At 36.8% G+C, this 22871-nt stretch overlaps 2 protein-coding genes across 2 annotated transcripts in view; one reads left to right on the top strand and one right to left on the bottom strand.

Annotated features, from left to right (window-relative positions):
* The window catches only part of LOC136832153 (uncharacterized), a 12022-nt gene extending 1719 nt beyond the window's left edge, over positions 1–10303 (top strand). Inside the window, exons 2-4 of the mRNA XM_067092852.1 lie at positions 1260–1536; positions 1811–1893; positions 8531–10303. Of these exons, the coding sequence (XP_066948953.1) occupies positions 1260–1536; positions 1811–1893; positions 8531–8809 (639 nt within the window). The 3' untranslated portion in view covers positions 8810–10303. The remainder of the gene's footprint in view (positions 1–1259; positions 1537–1810; positions 1894–8530) is intronic.
* A 7599-nt stretch (positions 10304–17902) lies between these two features.
* Positions 17903–19028, bottom strand: LOC136832151 (uncharacterized). The gene is made up of 2 exons (XM_067092846.1): positions 18586–19028; positions 17903–18146 (listed from the first exon to the last, which is right to left on the bottom strand). Exons 1-2 carry the CDS (start codon positions 18938–18940, stop codon positions 18085–18087), a joined length of 417 nt encoding a protein of 138 aa, XP_066948947.1. The 5' UTR covers positions 18941–19028; the 3' UTR covers positions 17903–18084.
* Between the last annotated feature and the right edge of the window lie 3843 nt (positions 19029–22871).

The following is a 22871-nucleotide window of genomic DNA, read 5'->3' as shown; positions in this document are numbered from 1 at the left end:
ATATATATATATATATATATATATATATATATATATATATATATATATATACACACACACACATACATATTCTATAACAGCAATGATAATGTCAGATCATCATAATTACAAGTCAAACTAAGCACAAGAGGCACTTTTTATTCGTTCGCCTTTCATTATAAAAACTGACTACCTATACTTCCTACGATCAAGATTATTATTATTATTATTATTATTATTATTATTATTATTATTATTATTATTATTATTATTATTATTATTATTAGCTCATTCCATCATGCCGATTTCTTAGTTTCGGTCTTGCAACAACGAGTATCAGAATTAAGAAAATTTATTATTATTATTATTATTATTATTATTAAGATACCACTGGGACACGAGATCATCATCATTTGCCAGACAAGATGGGTTCAGGGTCGAATTTAAAACAAATGATACAACTGGTCAGAGGGACCTACTTGAATCGCCATCATACAAAATTTCCAATAACAATGCTCAATAAACCTAAACGTCAGCATTCATCGATGGAGACCTTTTATTTATTTATTTATTTATTTACTTATTTGTCCTTCAAAAGAAGGCATCGTGCTTACCCCATAAAAAAACATGGGAAAAAGCACGTTAAAAGAAGAAGAAGAAGATTTACGAGAACGTCGTTACTCTTGCTGCCGATTTCAAAATATAAATTCACCTTTGCAAACCTGAACCTGTTGCTGCTCCACACTTCCGCCTCCTTATCTTGGATCGAAAGATTTAAAAGTCATCGCCGGGAGCCCTGTTCATCCTACTATTAGCATCTTGAAGTTTTATTTTCCGTTAAAGTTGGAGTTGTGCGGAAGCTCTGTCTTTTGGCTTAGAGGAGCTTAATGACACTAACTTGTACAGGTGCTCAAAAGTGCTAACATGATTTCGAAACCTTTGGTATGTGGACACAAAATTGCAAGTGTGCTTAGAGATTATTTTTATTCAGTGAATAACAAAAAATGCTTACTCATATTTACAATATATAAACACATTGGTGAACATATCTGGTATCCGATGGATGGTGCTTCGTAAAAATCTTATTGTCGTTCAGCACTCAAGAAGTTTCTTTCAGTCTGCGACCAACAAAGGAACATAATAATAACATTTTATGTTAGATTAGCGTCACTACGACTAACCAGTCAACAAGCAACTACCCTTATCCAAAGAATCGTGTCCCAGTTACCGTGGCCTTGAAAATATGACGTCACTGACTTACGTCAATCTTTTTCTGACAGTTGTCGCAAGCTCTCTTCACGACCGTGGGCATCATGGCTGTCATATCTTGCCCTGTGCCCAAGTCGAACGTAACGGGTATAGAGGAGGCCGCTCAAAACTTGACAGAAGAGGAAGTACCGTCCACAATCGTCAAAAGATCTGTCAGAGTGGAGTGTGTCGACGTCAAGAACGCAACCGTACAGGTCCTGAGCTTGCCCCGTAACATTTCCATCATCGAGTGCCCTTTACTACCCAGGCCGGAACTGGAGAGCTTACACCTCACTGAGGAATACACATGTAAGTCTTTTTTATTTTCCTTTTATTGCACTTTACTTCCCGGGTGTTGTCTGTTCATTTCAAAGAGTTACGTTCATGTGGTTTAAATCTCTAGTCAAGATGGCAGACACCCCGGGATACGTTCTGTTTGCAAAAACTCTCAGATAATAGCTACGTCGATATATATATATATATATATATATATATATATATATATATATATATATATATATATATATATATATATATATATATATATATACATTGCTCCAGCTTGCTCTTCTTCCCCAATTAGTTACGCTGGCGGTTGGACTTTTCATCATTTACAGCAGCGTCTACTTCATCCTCTCCTTCTGCGTCGTCATCGGAGCCCTCAAGGTAAAGTTAATTCGAAGTGAAACGATTTCGAGGTCTCTTCAAGCCTGCCCTGACCGCCTGAGCGTTTTACGGATTTAGCTTATGAAAGATTACTTACAGAAGAATTTAGATTTGGCAGCCAGAGTTTCTCTTACTTGCTTAATTGCTATATGTATGCTTACATCTCTGTGATAGTTGCTTGATCACTGCTGTAATCTGGGTGATGAGCAGCATGAGATTTTGCCATTCCCGATTGCAAATTCCTGAGATGTATGCTAGTATTGCACCAGCACCGGTTTTTTTTTTTTTTTTTTTGGCCATGCCCCTAAGTTAGATTAGGTTACATTATGTTTTTACCAGCGCAGTAATTTGGGTGTGGGAAACATAATGAGGTTGTATTCAAGAAAATTCTATGGTTAGTTTTTAAGATATGGCGTCCCGCTTTTTTTCAGGGAAAGGTTTCGGTACTCGGTTACATCTCGGGAAACTGCTTCCCGATTAGTTTCTAAGATATTAATTGTGGACTTTTACAGTGAGCGTCAAACATTTGGGGCTTTTATTAGTTTGTAGTATGATATCGTTACTTGACAGTCATGGACACCATGCCCTATCCCAGCTATTGAGGCTGCATGACTTTACCCTACACAACTCTTTCTTAAGATTTTTTCTCAAGCTACGGGAAGTTATACTTTCCCGAATACTAAAACCTCTCTGAAGCGAATATAATGTTTGTCTTTTCCATGTAAGATTTTATGATTAGGAACCCTGAGCGCTATGACCTTCTTGAAGCAAAAGCAAGAGGCTGGATTTTTCCAGGGCATTTCACACTTATCAGCCAGATGCCCAACGGCGACACCCTGACAACCTTGTTATTTTCTCTTTCCTTTTTCAGTTTTTTTGATATTCTGTGGAAGCTTGCCATTGTAGGTCCGAAAACCATAATCATTATTACTTTTATTAACATAAGCAGCTTCCATTAACACTGGATTTGCCACAGGGAAAAACACCACAACGATCACTGCCGCATTCATATTTTAAGTTTAAGTGTTAAATCGTAGGTGAATCTTTGGCAAAAAATGTTTCATAACAGAAGGCTCATGAACAGCAAGTCGGTCCTTCCTTCAAGCATTAAACCATTCCTTTCCAGTGCCTCTTCTGCGCCATCTGCACAACCCTGCTCCCTCCAGGTATCTTTGAATTATGCACCCTGTTCACAAACCTATCGCGCTCCATTTTTCCCGTAGGATCAAACCACTTCAAAACACTTTGATTTACACTTCCACCCATGTTATCGCGCTACTCATGCAAGTCTTCACAGGATCAAACTTTTTTTAGTTTTCTGTAAAAAAAAACTATTGAGATGGCTTTGTCTGTCAGTCCCCCCTCAGATCTTAAAAACTACTGAGGCTAGAGAGCTGCAAATTGGTATGCTGATCATCAACCCTCCAATCATCAAACATACCAAATTGTAGCCCTCTATCCTCAGTAGTTTTTATTTTATATAAGGTTAATGTTAGCCATAATCGTACTTCTGGCAACGCTGTAGGTACCAACAACACAGGCCACCACCAGACAGTGGCTCAGTTTCATGAGCTGCAGCTAAGAGTTTCATGGGCCATGGCTGAAAGTTTCATACAGCATAATATACTGTACAGAAAACTCGATTGCTCCGAAGAAACTTCGGCACATTTTTTACTTGTTATATTTGTATTCATATTTCACTTCCGTAAAGGAGAGTTGGCTCAGCAATCGTTTCAAGCATGCCTTGGCATTCATAAACACTGTGAATACCCTCTCAGTCTTTTGCACCCACCTTCCCCCTTCCTCGATTCACCTGTTCCATGAGTCACTCCTTCGTTCCTCCGTTATATTTATTCCTAAAAGTGCGTTAACGACTCAGCTGCTTTCATTCTGCCACCGGCCATATGAACACTGATCCTTCTTATAATGATGATTGTTTTCTCTGTAAAGAGAAAACAACATGTGTGAAGAGCTAAAAATATTCACAATGAACAACTTGAAAGGCCTTTCGTGTCCAAAACTGCTGATACAAAACTCGCATTTATTTCTTGACAAACGGCTACAAAGACGAATCTGTCCAGAAGTTTATTATCTGTATAATATAAATATTCACGTGCAAGAAAACAAAAGGAAATGCGAAAACAGCCCTGAGCTCTGAGCGAAGAGAAGCAATTATTTATACCCTGACAATTTACCTCCCCACGGTTAAATATAAGTGCGCATTGAGCATTCTGGCAGAGAAAGAAGCCTAGCAAACTTCCGCAGTTCGGTCTTACATGACCATGAAATCATTCAAGATTGGCTTTCATCCTCAAAGGAAAAAGGAGCAAGCAACGAGCGCTCTTGTCAAGGGGATGTTCCAGAATCAACGCGGTCTCTTGTCAGCTGATATTCTTAGCCCATATTTGTTTGTGCGCGAGGGATAGAAGGTGAAGGTGGAGGTAGGTCGCCACGAAAGACGGATGGGCGGGAGGGTGGATTTGGGCGTGGGCTTGAAGAGTGCCTTGTACACGACTGGCACCGTGTACAAATCAAACTTTTAACCGTCCTCAAAAAAAAAAAAAAAAAAAATGAACAGAACAGAGAGCGGCCGTAAACCCAAGTAGCACATTGTATAAGTCAGAAGAGAACTCCCACCCCCAAAAACAATACAGCAAAGATGTATAAGTACAAGGCACAGTGGGAAGTGGCCATATTGCACGAGTGGCACGTGCATGAGTCAGATATGCTCCGTTAATCCAATACCAATTCCCTCCCCTCATAAACACACACGCAAGCACGCACACACACACACAAAATGAAATGAGTATATGGCAGAATGGGAAGTGGCCATATACGCGAATGGCACCATGCATGAGTCAGACATACCTTACTCCCATAAGAGCATAAGAGAGAGAGAGAGAGAAGCAGTGTTCCACAGCAGAATGGGAAACAAATCGATCATTGACATTCGAAGTCACTCTTTCTCTCTCCCAGTCTCAAACTTGGCACAGTGCCATTAACCCAAGGCAGCAGCTGTTGCAATAAGGCGTTATGGAGTCCCGAATACCTGTCCCCACTAAACGTCATATTACCTGTCATAGTGTGCTCATGTTTAGACCCACTTTACCTGGGAATGAAATACCTGCGTCAGCTGCTTTGCCTCGCTCCAACTGTGCCGACAGGTTAGTAGGTCAAGAAAAAAACAGAAAAAGATAGGAAGTTTTGTTGTGTCCGTCAGCTGTTGATGTTTGTCAAATCTCTCACGTCTTGCTACTCACCCTGGGTCTGATAAGTAAGCGTGACAATACTGTAAATGATACTCCGCGTTGAACTCACCGATAGCAATGAACTCAATGATAGCTTTGAATTTACTGTACTCACAGCTTTGAGCTCATTGATAGCTTTGAAATTACCGTACTCGTAGCTTTGAATTCATTGATAGCTTTGAGTTCACTGTACTCATAGCTTTGAGTTCATTGATAGGTTTGAATTTACTGTACTCGTAGCTTTGAGCTCATTGATAGTTTTGAATTTACTGTACTCTTAGCTTTGAGTTCAATGATAGCTTTGAATTTACTGTACTCATAGCTTTGAGTTCACTGATAGGTTTGAATTTACTGTACTCGTAGCTTTGAGTTCATTGATAGTTTTGAGTTCACTGTACTCATAGCTCTGAGTTCATTGATAGGTTTGAATTTACTGTGCTCGTAGCTTTGAGTTCATTGACAGTTCTGAGTTCACTGTACTCATAGCTTTGAGTTCATTGATAGGTTTGAATTTACTGTACTCGTAGCTTTGAGTTTATTGATAGTTTTGAGTTCACTGTACTCATAGCTTTGAGTTCAATGATAGCTTTGAATTTACTGTACTCATAACTTTGAGCTCATTGATAGCTTTGAATTTACTGTACTCATAGCTTTGAGGTTATTTGTAGCTTAGAATTTGCTGTGCTCATAGCTTTGAGTCAATTGATAGCTTAGAATTTACTATATTCATAGCTCAGAGTTCATTGATAGCTTTGAATTTACTGTACTCATACTTTAGGTTCAATGACAGCTTTGAATTTACTGTACTCATACTTTGGGTTCAATGATAGCTTTGAGCTTACTGTACCCTTAGCTTTGAGTTCAGTGATAGCTTAGAGTTTACTGTACTATAAGCTTAGAGTTCATTGATAGCTTTGAATTTACTGTACTCTTAGCCTTGAGTTCATTGATAGCTTTAACCGCCGATTTTTAAATGGTCGCTGAGTCATGGAAGTAAGTCCTATAGGACAGGAAGAATTTGGAAAGTATTCCATCACGATTTATATCAAACTGTTAGACCCGACATCAGTAATTTGTTGATAAAAGTACTTTATTCTCATTACAAGCTGCTCATAAAAGCAAGAACGCATGTTGCCATAAGGCCAATTCGTAATAATTTATTCATTCATTTTTTGTGTCCCCATTGGTCGTGCACACCAAACCCCATGTTGTCTACTGCACGTTTGTTTGCCTTTAATTTGAGTTTGGTGTTCACGAGTCCATCGTAATAGTAACTCGATAAGAGCTGTCGGCAGGCATCCACAAAGATACGAGTTTGCATGAAAAAATAATAGGTATAAAAATATGTGCATACATACATGCATTATTTATGTATGTATATATATGTATATATATGTATACACACACACACACATATATATATATATATATCTATATAATGTGTGAGTATGTGTGTGTGTGTATGTACAGTATGTGTGTATGTTTAAACCCATTATTTATTAGCACAAACTCGATTCTTTATGGGTGCCTTCCGACAGCTCTATCGAGTTGCTATTACGAAGGACTCGTGAGCACCAAAAAAAATTCAAGACAAACAAACTTGCAACAGACAGTAAGGGATTTGCTGTGCGTGGCCAATGGGAAACGTTAAAATGAATGAATGAATTATCACGATATGTGTTTATGTGTATCTATATTTATATATTTTACAACTAGATACTGCCATAGTTTCCTGTAGTCATAGAGATCATATCTACCCTTCATTATTGCATATGCAGTATAACAGTAGTTTTATATGTAAAAGGCTTAGCCAGTGCGTTCTCCTCCGACTAGCACTACCTGGCAATCCAGAGCAAGCTATGAGTTTCCTTTGCTGTTCTATTGAGTAAATGTACAGTCTTAAGCGTATGCAGATTTTGGGATAATGTGGTTCGGATTCGGCAATAAGCTGTAGGTCCCGTTGCTAGGTAACCAATTGGTTTTTAGCCACGTAAAATAAGTCTAATCCTTCGGGCCAGCCCTAGGAGAGCTGTTAATCAGCTCAGTGGTCTGATTAAACTAAGGTATACTTAATTTTACCCTGAAATAATTGGCCTGACTATTAATACTGCTAATGTTGCTTTGTATTGTGCAATTGTTTGATAAATTCGGACTATCCATTCTCGTGTTTCTGTAAACTTTTGTTTGATAAATTCGGACTATGCATTCTCGTGTTTCTGTAAACTTTTGTTTGATAAATTCGGACTATGCATTCTCGCGTTTCTGTAAACTTTTGTTTGATAAATTCGGACTATGCATTCTCGCGTTTCTGTAAACTTTTGTTCGATAAATTCGAACTATGCATTCTCGCGTTTCTGTAAACTTTTGTTTGATAAATTCGAACTATGCGTTTCTGTAAACTTTTGTTTGATAAATTCGGACTGTGCATTCTCGCGTTTCTGTAAACTTTTGTTTGATAAATTCGGGCTATGCATTCGCTCGTTTCTGTAAACATTTGTTTGATGAATTCGCGCTATGCATTCTCTCGATTTCTGTAAACATTTGTTTGATGAATTCGGGCTATGCATTCGCTCGTTTCTGTAAACATTTGTTTGATGAATTCGGGTTATGCATTCGCTCGTTTCTGTAAACATTTGTTTAATAAATTCGGGCTATGCATTCGCTCGTTTCTGTAAACATTTGTTTGATAAATTCGGACTATGTATCCTCGTGTTTCTACAAACCTTTAAGAAACATAATAGAGATAGTGTTCAGGTGATTTCATATTTATTATCTTCTTCATTAATTTCTACAGATGATTTCAGATGAAGCTCGTGAAGAGGCGTTATCAGAATCTATTATTCCATCAAAATGACCATTATGAATTTCACTCTTTGTTATCATCGATTTTCTTTATCTAATCTCTTGTTGTTTCAGGATTTATCAGCTTCATTTTAAACGGACAGCTGTTTGTTCCTTCCACCATCATTTTCCTGTTCCATCAGATCTTGGCTAAATATAGACTTTAGGTTGCTGGTCTCACCGCCGTTTCCGTTAAAAAAAAGGGTATAAATCATAAATTCCATGCCTAAGGCAGGTTCATTATCGTCATTTAAGCATACACTCTGTGGCCTTCATGGCTCAGTTTGCAGAGAACTCCTAATCTGTCACCTTAGGAAAAAAATTGGTGTGATTTGTAAAATTCTTACTAAGGCAAATTCATTAACCTCATTTAATCATTCATTATTACACTATGGAATTTGTATCTTATTTTGCCCAGAGTGTCTCTAGTCTAAGTCAAATTCTTGTGCTAGAAGTCACATATACGATTACACTAGCCTAATTTATATTCATTTGTGATTACACTAATCCTCAGTTGTGCTCTATTGTCTTTGCATCCCATTTTGCAGGGGGCGCCTAATCTGCTGCACGGCTGGGTTGTCTTCACCGGTATGCACATGGTCCTCATCCTGGCTGACTTGCTGTACACTCTGGCTTTCACCACACTGATTCACTTGTGCACCTCACTAGCCCTCCTGGTCGTGGTGCTGTACACTTGGGCGGTTGTCAAGTCCTTCATGCACACTCTCAGAGCTGAAAAGAATAACAAACCTTCCTCTAATAGTTTGGAAAATATCGACGAAACAGTTGACGGCATTCACATGGAGCCGATCCCCGTCCAGGTGTGACATATGCCAACCCAGGGAACTGGATGAGTTTTGTATGGAACTCAAACACTTGAGTTCTTTTCCTTTTTTCAGTGGTTGACTTTCCCACTGGCAAGTTTTTTTTTGGCATCAGCTGCACTCTGAATTTGGAGAAGCAACTGAGGTGGCAGTCATTGGAGAACAGGAAATATGGAGAAAAGAGCACCAGCTCTGGCTGAGGTAGCGTTCACTGCTTGCCTGCAAGCAAATAAACACCATAGATGTTTGCCTGTGGAAGTTCTTTAAAGATTTTGGATGGCTAAAAGCCTTGCAGCTGTTATCTATGCGTCCTAGCTGGTTATTTCAGCTTTCTGAACAACCTGAAAGTAAGTTTTGCGATTATTCCCTCCAAAATCTGTGAGCTTAACTTGAAACAAGCAAATAATCACTGTTTGGCATTATGGATGTGGCATTTCCACGGATATTCATAACTGGTAAACAGAATTCAAGCATCAAACAGACGCTTAACTTAAACCTACTGTGTTTAATTTTGTAATAACTCCTTAATTTATCCTTTCCATTAGAATATGGAAGAGAAAAATGGTTTTTAATCACTATACAGGAGATGCTAAGTACTAACAAACCTGTTTTAGCCCTTCCACTAATTACAAATATTTCTGCTCTCCCTGTTAAATAACCCACACTTTCAACTTTCTTTCCAGATATTTAAGATAAAAGTAATAGCAAAGATTTCCTTTCCATGTACTCTCCACGGTTTACTGAAGATAAATGTAGTGTCACATGCTTTCTCTTTCCACACAAACAACCGTTTGCTTAGGATTAATGTATTGTGAGCATCTGCTTACTTATGATGAAATGCATTGGCTCTGATTCTCTTCTCACTCTTTGTCAGAGCAAATAACGGTTTACTTAAGATGAATGAATTGGCATGGATTCTCTTTCCATACATTGTCCAAACTAGCAACTATTTACTAAAGATGAATATGATGACGCGAATGCCCATTTCACACCTCCTTGGATGAGCTATTCATTTGTAATGTCTATAAGTTTTCTTGGTCATACCTCATTTAGCACATGAATTTGACAGTCTGTAGGTGACCTCGCTGGTCATTGCTGAGACAGAAACTTTAACAGGTGAATCATCTTATCCCATAATATGATTCACCTGTTAAAGTTCTGCTGCAGCTATTTATAGCTTGGCAAGAATGTAAATAGATGCATTTTTGAATGCCATGTGTATATTCGTTTAAATGTACACATGAAGCTTTTTGTTCAATCCACTACTCTAAGTTAATGTAAACATTCTCTGTTTTGTCTGCCTGTTTATGTGTGGGGATTGGAGGTCATGGGAGTGTAAACAGAGATATTTTTGTTTAGGTAAGACGTATTTAGGCAGTTGCAAACAAGGAGTTTCCAAGAGGGTGAATATATCTTTACTGGCTATTCATATGGCGGGCCAGGTTAGGGATAAACTTAAAACTGATCGAGAATGAAAAAAAAAAAGACAAAACGTACATCATTGTGACGGTACAAGACTGGATGGCAAACCAGCGCTATCTTGGGGTTCCTGCTCCTGTTTTCTTGAATTTGTATAGTTTTCCTTTCTTGCAGTTTTTATTGCTTTTTTAAATTTAGTTCTATCTTGTCCATATTTCTCGTTTTGTCTAAGCCAGTGCAAAAGAAGTTGCCCGACTGGTCTTCATCTGTATAAAAATGCCGTGCCGTCACTTTCCGTTGAGGCCCAGATGCAGGCATTAAGATGCCTGTTGTAGGTATCTATCAGCAGGCGATACGGGATGACCTTAATGAAGTTTGAACTCATATGAACTGATCAGGCATCTTGATGAGGTTCTTGGCCTTGCAGGCTTATTGGTGTTTATATCCCAATGCTTATTATATATATATATATATATATATATATATATATATATATATATATATATATATATATAAATATATAAATATATATAAATATATATATATATATATATATATATATATATATATATATATATATATATATATATATATATATAAATAAATATATATATATATATATATATATATATATATATATATATATATATATATATATAACAGAAATTACGATGTAGGCAACTACACAGGACGTGTAAACACCATAGCCTATGGCAACTGAAACCAACTAATTTTGGTGCAAGCATATCAAATAACAAGAGAACCCACCAAGCCAACGAAAAATATCCTTACTGAATCTAATCTATCCCACTACAAATGACTTCATCCTACCCACATTTGTTTACTTGCTACTACTACTACCCTAAAGTTTACCATTTTGTTCAGTTTGTCTGGCTGTCTGTCTTTGTGATTGTAAAAATAAAATTAATAACTGGTCCTGAAGAAACAGTGGAAACATCCGTCATTTCATTGCCATGGTCACTGATGTGTATTTAAAGAGAAACTTGAATGATGCGGAGTATTTGGGTACCTAAACTAATCTCGTCCTTGTATTTGTGACAGAAGTGAAAGATGCAAAGTATTTAAGTAATGAGGCTAATTCCGGGGATGGAACTTTGCATCTCTCGTTGCCCTTCCCAGGTAATTGTTCCTGGCACTTTTTTTTTCTGTTGTAAGTGTGTGGAAACAAGATAATGGAGATGTGTGTCTATGGAGGAAAATAGTGTATATGCACCATAGATTTACTTTTTTTGTGAGTGACAGCTATAGTCTACGGGTAATAAACTCTATGTCTAAACTCCCCCTTGTCCAGACCTCACTCAGCCTCTCACAAATGGCCGCTATCAAAGAATGCAGGCGGAAAATTCCATTGCCCAAGCTTCCAGATGATACGTAACGTCCCTAGGGTTGGGACCTGCCTTCTCGACTCTCTTTATGTTATTAATGTCTTTATTGACTTTATGGGTACACTGTTTTGTAAAGAAGATCGATTAATTGCTTGTACCAGAAGAAACATGACGCTCAACAAGTAGGAATATCTCTGTTTTTGATGACAGTTCCTTCTAAATTAAATGAAATTTAATACGGATTGTGAAAACTCTTGGATGGTGACCTGTTATCTTTTTTTATTAAGGAATAGGCCAGCGTCAGACGTTTTATTCAGAATGGAAATGTGGCGGAATATTTTATTGTATTCTACTAAATTTCATTTGTTTTCGACTCTCAATAGTCAATGCAATAACGTTGTGTAAAGCAAAAACATTTACAATCGCACGCAAGCTTACACACAACTCATGTATGGATACTTTCAAGAATTTTCTTGAAAAAATTACTTTTTTTATAGCCGATATAATAAAATATTAACAGCGATTGGACTATAGATTAACCTTCCATTACCAAATTAACAAACGCTCTCATAATTAAGATGCGATAGGGATCAGCCTTTACTCGATTTATGATCATGAGGAACACACAGGCTAGGCCTAAATCTAAAATTAGAAATTTATATCTACTGTATATATATATATATACTCGTGTATATATATATATATATATATATATATATATATATATATATATATATATATATATATATATATATATATATATATATATATATATATATATATATATATATATATATAATTTATATGAACGTAAGAACTTGAACAAAAGATTGTAAATGTCATAAGCATAAGCAAAGGGCAGTAATATTCCTGTTGGAGACGGGTGGGAATCAAGCCACGGTAGTGGACTGCAGTTTTCCAGAGAGAGAGAGAGAGAGAGAGAGAGAGAGAGAGAGAGAGAGAGAGAGAGAGAGAGAGAGAGAGAGAGAGAGAGAGAGAGAGATGGATAATAGGTGCGGGAGCTGCTCAGGAGGTTTAAAATCGTCTACCTTTAAATATCGTTTTCTATTACCTATGTAAAAGAAAATGTACAGGCACTCCAAAATGGTAGCTTAAGCTATACTATTTTAAACCTGTCATAGTGCAAGGCCAGCTTGCTAAGTTTTTATAATAGGTACAGTTAAAAAAAACACACACACACAACCACAACTGGATTAATTACATAAATAAATGAGCCGTTGCGTAAAAATGGGCAGAAACCTTGGACTCGTGCAGAGGAGCGTTCGACTAGAAACAGCCCACGGGCTATAAGGAAGCAGAATGCAACCCGGAACTCGGCACTATAAAGTTAACAGTCCGAATAGACTGAATACAAAAAACATAACAATATTGATGATGATGATAATGATGATTATTAATTATTATTGAGCTTTTATTTTTGCTTCCTCTGTGCACATAAAGAGAAAGAAATAAATAGATTCGCATTCCATAAAGCATAATGGTATTAAGCATCAGCAGTGTATTTGGTAAGCATTTAGGACGGAATCCGACTTTCTTCGCTTGGGCATGCTAGAGAGACAAACACAAAGGTAGACAGACAGAGAGACAAGGATAATAACTTGTGAGAAAAAGGAGAAAGGACGGGGTACACATAGATATACAAAAATTCGGAGAGAAAGAGGGAGAAAGGATATCTAACTAGCAAAATATTATAAGTTGATCACTGATTAGTTCTGTATCCATTCAATGAAATAATGGGCCACAGATTTCACCTTCCCGGATTATTATTTCCCTAATAGGGAAAAACACAGTTTTCTATTGGATTTAATTATATGTCACATCATAAGCCACATGTATTGCAGTTAAATTTCACTCTGCTATGACAGATAGGTGAAGCCTTTCGCTATGGCATTCGTAACTAATAAGGTATCATCCCATATAACCTATTATAAACTAAAACACTGCAAGGGCAAGATTAACCAGAGTTAAATTTTGGCAAATACTATATCATTATATGATATACCTTTGAAAGATTTTATCTACGCCAGTTTTCGTGGATGACTGCATCAGGTACCAGTGCTTGGCTGAGAGTCAAAGGCAGGTAAGAAAGGAACAAGCCACCCCATTCAACAGTCCCACTAGCTAGTTAAGGATCGATATTTAGTTTATGTTTTGCTGTTGAATTTTAAGAGATAAATCATTAAAAATGCAAACTGATAAAGTATTTTTTCAGATCGGTCCGAAAGCTTTCCAATAACGAGAAGAGAATGTTTAATTGATAGCTTTCATGTCAGTTTGATAATGACAGACCGAAATTGAATGCGTCGAGAAAATCGCAAGAATCAGAAATGAAATTCATCACACCTGTATCTCCTTCGTGGATACTGTGAGTTTCCAAACCAGCCATCATCAGGCTGAATATGGTTGCTGTCAGCCAGTGATTTTCGAAGTGTTGGAAGATGAGGTTTTTGACTGAGGTTCCTTCTCAACCCTCTCTCTAGTTCTCACTTTCGTATTAAAGTTATTAGCCCCTTTGCCTCTCATCTGAATAGACAAACGCTCAATTCCCGGGTATGTCGAGGAGGGAATGGACTTGGGCCGTTTTATAAAATCGCAGTATTCCCCGCTAAGTTGTAATTAATTAAACCTGAAAATATGATTCCAATGCTTGGGTACACAGCCTCGTATAATCTTGGAATTATTTTATTCTTCAGGAATTATAATTCGGTTATTTACACGGAGAGATTATAGCCTAGAACGCACTGAGGACACAAGGGGACATATTAAGCAACTGCAACCTGCGTTGATGATTTTTGAAACAATGATCAATAAACAACTCAGAAAAGTTCAAGCGGGTAAAGTATATAACACTAATAATTTACATGGAATCCATACAATATATTGAGAAGACTCGCACGATCTAGGATTGGTTTAATTAAGGAATTATGCTGGGACTATTTCCGCCCCAAAAAATGAAAGAAAAATCTACAGAACTGATGATGTTGGACAGTAAGCCAAGATGCAACGAAGCTTTTTTTATCTTAGAGTGCAGGCTGAGGACAATGAATCTCTAACTGAGGCATACGAATGAGATTACCATTACTTAGGACAAGGCATTAATAACCTTGACAGTTTGATGGTGTCATCCATGTCTCATATGTAAGTGCAAGGCACATTATGCAACGCCGCAGTGCAAGACGCCTTATGTAATGAACGCGGGAAACGTTGTTCGGTGGACATGTTCATTTCAAAGGTATTGCACCATGTTGGAAAATATCGTAGTGTATAGGTATAATCAGTTATTCTCATGCTTAGCATTGAATCCTACATGAACTACCTCACAGACTTCGATTCTGTAAGTTCTACCTCATGTAGTAAGATATGATTCCTTATTGTATACATCAGCTTAAGTGCTCATATGTTTGTATTGTATCGTCATATATGCTTATATACTTGTATAGCTCTTCTTATTAACCCTTGCTAAGATGTCCGATATCCAATAAACTACAGCAAGAAGATATCGCTTATTTATCGCCTTTCATCCTGGGCAGATCCCAACGAAGATGGGATCAGCGAACATACATTAATAGCTCATCATTTCCTGCTCAACAGGTAAGCTCCAGTGTCTAATATGGTAGCCTAAAACTACCACAACCACAGCAAATGGCTCCCAGTCAGTCAGTTATTCCTCTGATCACACACGTGGTGTTGAATTTGTTGAATTTTACCGAGCTTTCGCTGAAGAGAGAACAAACACGCGACAGAAGATCGAGTGAAAATATTAAAAATCATTACGTGGAGAGGACACTGTAAATACCTTTTCCATCGTATGCGTATATGTATATATATATATATATATATATATATATATATATATATATATATATATATATATATATATATATATATATATATATATATATTATATATATATATATATATATATATATATATATATGTATATATATGTGTATATATATACATATATATATATATAAAATACTAATATTTCTTCCTATGTGCATTTCTATTCTGGACAAAGCAATAAGGTTAAAAAAGTCAGTGTTTTCATCTATGTTTTTAAGAGCATTACAGGTATGTAGCCTGAATATATTGATGATGAAATAGATAAGATTAGGAATGCAGGCAAAAAATTGAAATATCCTGATAGTGTATTAAACAGTGCATTTGAAGGCAAAAAAAAGACTATGTATCAAAACCAGAAAGAACCTTACAACACAAAAATTTGCTTGTTCTGCCTTATAATAATAGTATGAAAGATATCGCTCATCTTCTTAAGAATTTTGGTGTTAATGTCGCATTTAAGAACAATACAACAATGAAAAAATGTACTTATCAAGAACTCCCCAGACAATATTAAAGGGTGTGTATATAAAATTCCGTGTAAGTCTTGTGACAACTTTTATATTGGCCAAACCGGGAAAGCACAGGAAAAAGAATTGAACAACATAAGAAATGTGTGAGATATGCACAAGGGAACAGTGGTATATTTGTACATGTTAGTGAGAACAATCATGCTATCAACTGGGAAGGGGCAAAAGGATTGTATATTCTAATAATGCACTGGAAAGGAACATCATTGAATCTAGCTTCATAAAAGAAAGTTACAACCATAATATGAATATCAGTCAAGGGATGTATAAACTTGATCCTTTAATATCAAAAGAAATTTGTAAATTGTTTAAACTTTAAGGTAGGCAGTAGAGATATATGAAAATAGGATTATCATATTTGTAAACAGTACGAGGGTAGTAATGTTAATGAGTTTCCAAACTCCGCCTCCATGACACCTGTCAGGTGTGGATCTGAGGTGGGGTATGGTCTGTTTATCAGCAATGTCCCCTGAGAGTCTATTGTGATTTTTAGCCAAATGAGTTTTAAAGGTACTCCTACCTCGACACCGGCCTGAGTGGTGATATGGAGCCTCTAACGGTTGTGTATGTTCGTCAGTACTGTTCTTGTATATATATTTGTGACTTCTCACACTCTGTATCAGTCCTTCGTCAACGGCTTGAAATAAAGTCGAAAACCGGTCAGGACCTACACCCCGTTTCTTATTTTCACCTGTGGTAATGTGTGATAAATGAATCACGTACAAAAGTGATAATAATTATATATATATATATATATATATATATATATATATATATATATATATATATATATATATATATATATATATATATGTTATACACGATGGAAAAGGCATTTACAGTGCCCTTTCCACATAAAGATTTTATGTATGTATGTGTATATATATATATATATATATATATATATATATATATATATATATATATATATATATATATATATATATATATATATATATATGAAGGCGAGGTAAATGACGAATTACAGCCCCCAGGTTTCCACAGGATTTGAACCCTGTGAGGACTAAGTAGGCTACGTTCTCATACCCCTCAGAATATAGGCCGATTTCAGTTATCCCTGTTTTATCAAAGGTTTTTGAGAGTCTGCTTTCTAAGTGTCTTTGTAGATTTGTTGAAGATAATATACCAGCAACCAGCATTATGGTTTGGGTTTCGTGAAGGCCTTGGTCTTGTGCTGCACTCCTGTCAATATCTACCGTCTTGCCGAGTGTTCTTGACGAGGGTGCATAGTCACGCACGGTCAGGTTGAATTTTACCGAAGCCTTTGACCATGTGAATAATGGATGATCAGAAATTAAGAAAAAAGAAATGTAAAAGGTGTCTATATCATAAAAGGACTTCAAAATGGAGTTGAAAGGCTTCAGCAGGGGTTTACAACGGAAAGGACTTTTATCGCAACTGCTTGCGTGACATCCTGTCTATGCTTGATAATATTCACCGGGAGCAGGGATTCCCAGTGACAGCTGGGAGGCCATATAAAGTCTAATAACTTGATGCCAGTTACAAAACAATAAACAATAATTTTGGCTAACAAAGTCTGCGGTGATGGTGCGTAGTTCAGTTTCGTAAACTCCCAGAACATTTGAAAGAAGACTGAGCATTCTAAATTCCAAAAAGTCCCTTCTCTAAAAGTTACATTCCTGTCTCTTTTTAAATTCCAGCAACTGTTGTTAGTCACGAGGATCACCTATTGGTAAAGTTTTCGTAAAATTTACATATAGCTCTCTCTGCACAATCAAGCAAGCAAACAGTCAGATACAGAAACCAAACCCAAGAGATGGCCAACTGAACTGAAGTATATACTGAGAGAAATAAAGTTAGAATTGTTACTAAAAAGCCCAGTGCCACAGCCGACAGAATAATAAAAAAATTTACTATATATATATCACATAACTTGAACAAATGAAATTGCATAAGATAAACATATTTTATTGTATTACATAATTAGCATGACAGTAACTCAGCGAACCCTATCTTTTTATGTACTTTAGTCTGTGTCTTTGTTGTCGATCTCCTATGGTAACGAAGAACAGCCACGGTGTGAGTTCAAAATGTCATTTCTGCACTGAAGAAAGTCTCATGTCCTTGCCTTGCACTTTTATTTCAACAAGAGAAGTAAGCCACGAAGCCCGGTTGTCCAAGAAGGATGAGCATCTGCACCTGCCGATAAAAAATACCTTCTTAGCTTATGGTACCTTAGAAGTCGAGGCACAAGCCATGTCCACGAAAATAAGGCAGGCTAATTGTCAGAGTCTGTTCGCCAGAAGTCATCAGCATCTCTGTAAGGAATGGTGTACCTCTGTGTCCATCAAGAGTGAATTATCAGCGTGGTTTCCATAAACGTGGCGCAGAACAGCCACTGGGAATTATAGTGTCAATTTCATTGCTAACAGCCTTTCAAGATATGGCACTTTGTTATTTCTTTTATTTAATTTTAAGCACAGATGGAGTGGCTTGTATCATTGCTTAATAAGAAAACTTCATAACTGTATATCAGTGACTTCGCTACTAACCCAGTATATTAATGCATTACTTCCACTAGAATGGTTTGTGAAACGCCGTGACACAACGATGAAAACCAATGTCATTTTAAACTCACCTGTTACTTCAGAATGTTTTATTTCTGTTGAGACGAGGTCCAGGCGGATAAGGATCCCTCGACCAGATGGAGGGGTATGTCTCACGATCATGTGAAGGATACGACGGGTCCTCATGAGGAAGTCTACTTGGGGGACCAACAGGACGGCCAGGGGGAAGTAGGCTTGGAGTTCCTCCCACCGGGAGAGAAGGGCGTCCCTCGCGTCTTGGGAAAGGATGCCTGTAGACGCCCGGGGTCTACTAAGAGGTCTTGGAGGGGGCCTCACATAGGGAGGAGAGTGACGCCGTAAAATCTCTCCCTCTACCGCTTCCGGCATGACTCTTATCACCACGAAGAGGAAAAACAACCACTTCATTGTCACAGACCTCGGATGCGAAGGATGATGATCGGAGTCTGTTCTCTTGAATACTCAGGCTTCAACTGACAAATCAAGGTGTGACTGAGAGCAGTCTTGCAGTAACGTCCTGTGGTTAGCTGTAAGCAATGCTGATAAGGCAGTGAAGAAATCGTGGCGATAACATTTTACTTATTCGTACAGTGTAAAATTAATAGCTAAGGTATCTTTGAAATGAAATGAAAAAGTCGTTACAATCGTGATTATGCAATGTCTTCTGTGTCCACTGTTGCATATCTGGAATTCATCTTTAGCAAATTGTAATGTCTATGACAGTTCGGTCTAGGTACAAGTTTTACACGAGTTCTGTAAATATGCCTTCTTTCAGGATGACTGATTGATTGATTAATTATAGGTTATCCGGCGTCCCAATTATGAGGGTCACTGCTACCATTTCTCAGGAGGAAAATGGTTTAACCTTCGGACGAAAATGCCTCTATCTGCGACAAACCGGAGACGTCAGAGTTTAATGAAAATGTTATTCTAGACGTTGTTATGTTTTTTCAGATCGGGAAGATATCTCTCAAAGTTGATTTCCTCGCTGCTCCATTAAATCAATTAAAGTTTAGTTCTAGTTCATCAGTTCTTGGTTATCCCGTTGGGGAGCAGTGCCGTCAGTGCACCTCACACGGTGCACTGTAGGCACTACTAAAGGTTCTTTGCAACGTCCCTTCTGCCCGTTGCTGCAACTCCTTTCATTCCTTTTACCATACATCTGTTTATATTCTCTTTCTTCCATCTTATTTTCAATCCTATCCTAACATTATTTTCAGCTCTGAATGACCTCACAAGTCCCTGCGGTTGGCCTTAATTCTATATTATTATTATTATAATTATTATTATTATCGCTCCAAACTTTAAAATATGGCGAATAGGCAAGAGCAGATATTTTAGTCTCAGATTCTTATACTAACATCTAGATGCACTTCTGCAGACAATAATCGCTACCACCTCCTCAACATTATCATTATTATCAGTAGTATTATTATTAACGAGCAAATATTCATATGGAACACCTCCGCCCCCACAGGAAAAATAAATGCCATTAACTACCTAAATAAGCCTCCAGAGACAGAATAGCCACACGCGGGGAAGAGAACAATGCAGCAACAGTAGGAAGAGTAATCTACGTAAGAATAAAGACAAATAAATCATCATGGGGCAAAAATAAACATACATATACTAAGTCAGTAGTTTGAAAAACTTAAACATAAAAAATAATGTTGTTTCCGATGCTCTCTTCACTTCCTGGCCTCTTACGGATTTATTAAACCTGTATAAGAAAAAATAGGAAGGACGTTTAGTTGAAATTCTAGAATTTAAATTAGAAATTAGGCCAAGTGCTGATATTTTTTTTAGACTGGCAGAGTACGTTCTAGAAGGAACAGTTAAACTTGGGTCTCGCGAGAGATAACTAGAACTTAGTTCTAATTACGGTAAAAATGATGATAAATAACACGACTTTAAAAGCAATAAAGTGTAATGCGACTTCTGTAGGCAGTTCTCGTGGAATATTAAGAGACACTGTAAAAGGCTCCTAACGGCAAAACCTATCGAATATTTAGCCCAAGTAAGGGAACCCATTTGGGGCTCCATCTCAGGGAAACTTTGCACTAAAATTCTCCAATTATTCTCGTGTCCTATTTTCTGCTAATTAAACTTCGGAAACCTCCAAGGCGGTGTTCGGCTGGTTTAGATTAAGCTGGTGTATGTCAGCACTGGCCCTAGTAGTTTTTAATTTAATTTTAATTCATTCATCTTTGTATCAGATGATCTATTGGGTCCTAGCACTTGACTTCAGGCCTGGACCTAGTATTTTAATCAAATCCTTCGGGCCAGCCCTATGAGAGTTGAAAGTCAGCTCAGTGGTCTGGTTAAACTACTTTAATAATAATAATACAATGAATTTGTATAACTAAGTTCTCGTTGTACCAAATCTCTCATCCTTAATTTTATTACCTTTTAATTCTATCTGCTTTGCTAGTTTTTTTTCCTTCTCTAAATTTCATCAGTCAGTATTTTATTCAGAGGAGGTTTGCTAGTTCCTTTAATTGGAGTGTTGCCTGTTAAACAACAACAAATAATTAAGATTTATGCAAAATGCATATCAGCAACACTCACATTTGAAGCATACATGAAACAAAAACTTAAAACAATTGTTATGACTGAAGAAAAAAGGCTGTAGCTCTCTCAAGATAAAAAAAAAAATGACGACCATTAATATCTGCCATCGCCATATCGAACGAGATACAACGTATCTTATAAAACAGTATAGGACTTTCGCCATAAAGAGGGGACTACGGTTAACTACTGTCGCTATTACTGTTCACCGTTTTTTCCCAGGGTTCCACACCACAGAGAGCGCTCTGCGGGACCCGCAAACTCAATTCATCATAGGCGTAATGATGAAGACACATTCTAGGATTTTTCTTTTATAATAAAGCGTACTCCACATCAAGAGTCAAATCTACACTGTCATGGAACTCAGAAAAAAGATGCCTTCTGAGCGTTCTTGTGCCGAGTCCATCCGTTGGAAACTCAATTCATCATAGGCTTGGTGAGTTATTACCTCATTTTGAAGACACAGTTTTCTAGGATTTTCTTTTATAAAAATAAAGCACACACACACACAGTTCAACGGTTTTTACCACATTGAAGAGTCAAATCTATCGCTGTACAAACAAATAGAAAAAGAAAATAAAAAGCGTAAACTGCAAAAAGTGGTTAAAAAGATGCCTGATATTAAATTCTGAGCATTTTCTTGTTAAACATTGTTATTGATTACAAGTCCATCCGTTGGATGTATTATTCGCATCAAGCCATTCTAATATTTTGGACAGTCCAGTCTTCAGTAACTGCATCAGATTTTACGTGTCAGTTTTTTAATTGAAATTTAAAGGGGGAATGCCAGTAATATTTATTTTTAGCCCTTTAACTATTATATAAATTTTGTTTGTAAAGGTAAAGTAACTATGGTAATACTGTTCTGACCTTTTTCATAGTTTCAGTTTGTGTTTGAGGTTCCATAGTGGGGGTAGCTAGAGAACAGTTTTCTTTACTCAAATATACTTTAAATCACATGTATGTAAAGATGTACAACCCTGTCACGCGGTATATGTATATATATATATATATATATATATATATATATATATATATATATATATATGTGTGTGTGTGTGTGTGTGTGTGTGTACCCTCTATGTAAATACGCATATTTAGTTAGTTATATTTTTTGCAATGCATTCTTCATTATTAGTAATTGTAAAGATCTTAGGTAGACTAGTGACAACGTTCAGATTAGAGCAATCAACTCTGTTTTGTTTATGCCATCTCAACAAATTAATCACCGCTACCATTTTTGAGAACTCAGTTACAACACTCTTCAAGATACTTTTTAAAAATATGGAACAATATCTCAGTTTAATACAGTTTTGTTGAACTGACGAAATGAGCAACTGAGATACACACACGTGCAGTTTTAACTGAGTTATAACTGATTTGTTAAAAGCAATAGTGTTTGCAAGTCTAAAACATTAAAGTACACCTAAGTCTAGTATATTTTGCGTGTATCTTAGGTAGACTATGACAGAGTTGCAATACTCTGCTTTGTTTATGACACAATTAATCCCGATCAAGATACTTTTTAACACAATATTTATCAGTAACTATTATTGATTTGAGCAATAAGTGTTTGCAGTCTAGTAGTAGGCTACACCTAAGTCACGTGCTGTGTAAGCGATCGGAATTACATTAGCCGAAAATCACCACGGTTTCTTAAATCAATTTTGCTTCCTACCAAAATTAATTCATTTTTATTTCCATTTAATATCAACTGCTTAAATGTCATCCTTACCTTAACACCAGCAAGAACATAATTTATTTTCTCTCA

The sequence above is a fragment of the Macrobrachium rosenbergii genome, chromosome 49 (genome assembly GCF_040412425.1).
Source record: "Macrobrachium rosenbergii isolate ZJJX-2024 chromosome 49, ASM4041242v1, whole genome shotgun sequence".
Taxonomy (NCBI): domain Eukaryota; kingdom Metazoa; phylum Arthropoda; class Malacostraca; order Decapoda; family Palaemonidae; genus Macrobrachium; species Macrobrachium rosenbergii.
Note: the sequence above shows the minus strand (reverse complement) of the source record. Positions and strands in the feature narration are given on the sequence as shown.

Excerpts from the sequence above, each read along its gene's own strand:
- LOC136832151 (XM_067092846.1), bottom strand. The coding sequence starts at position 18,940 with ATGAAGTGGTTGTTTTTCCTCTTCGTGGTGATAAGAGTCATGCCGGAA. Across the intron at positions 18,147-18,585 it reads AAAACATTCTGAAGTAACAG|GTGCAGATGCTCATCCTTCT; the intron begins GTGAGTTTAAAA and ends TTTTATCGGCAG.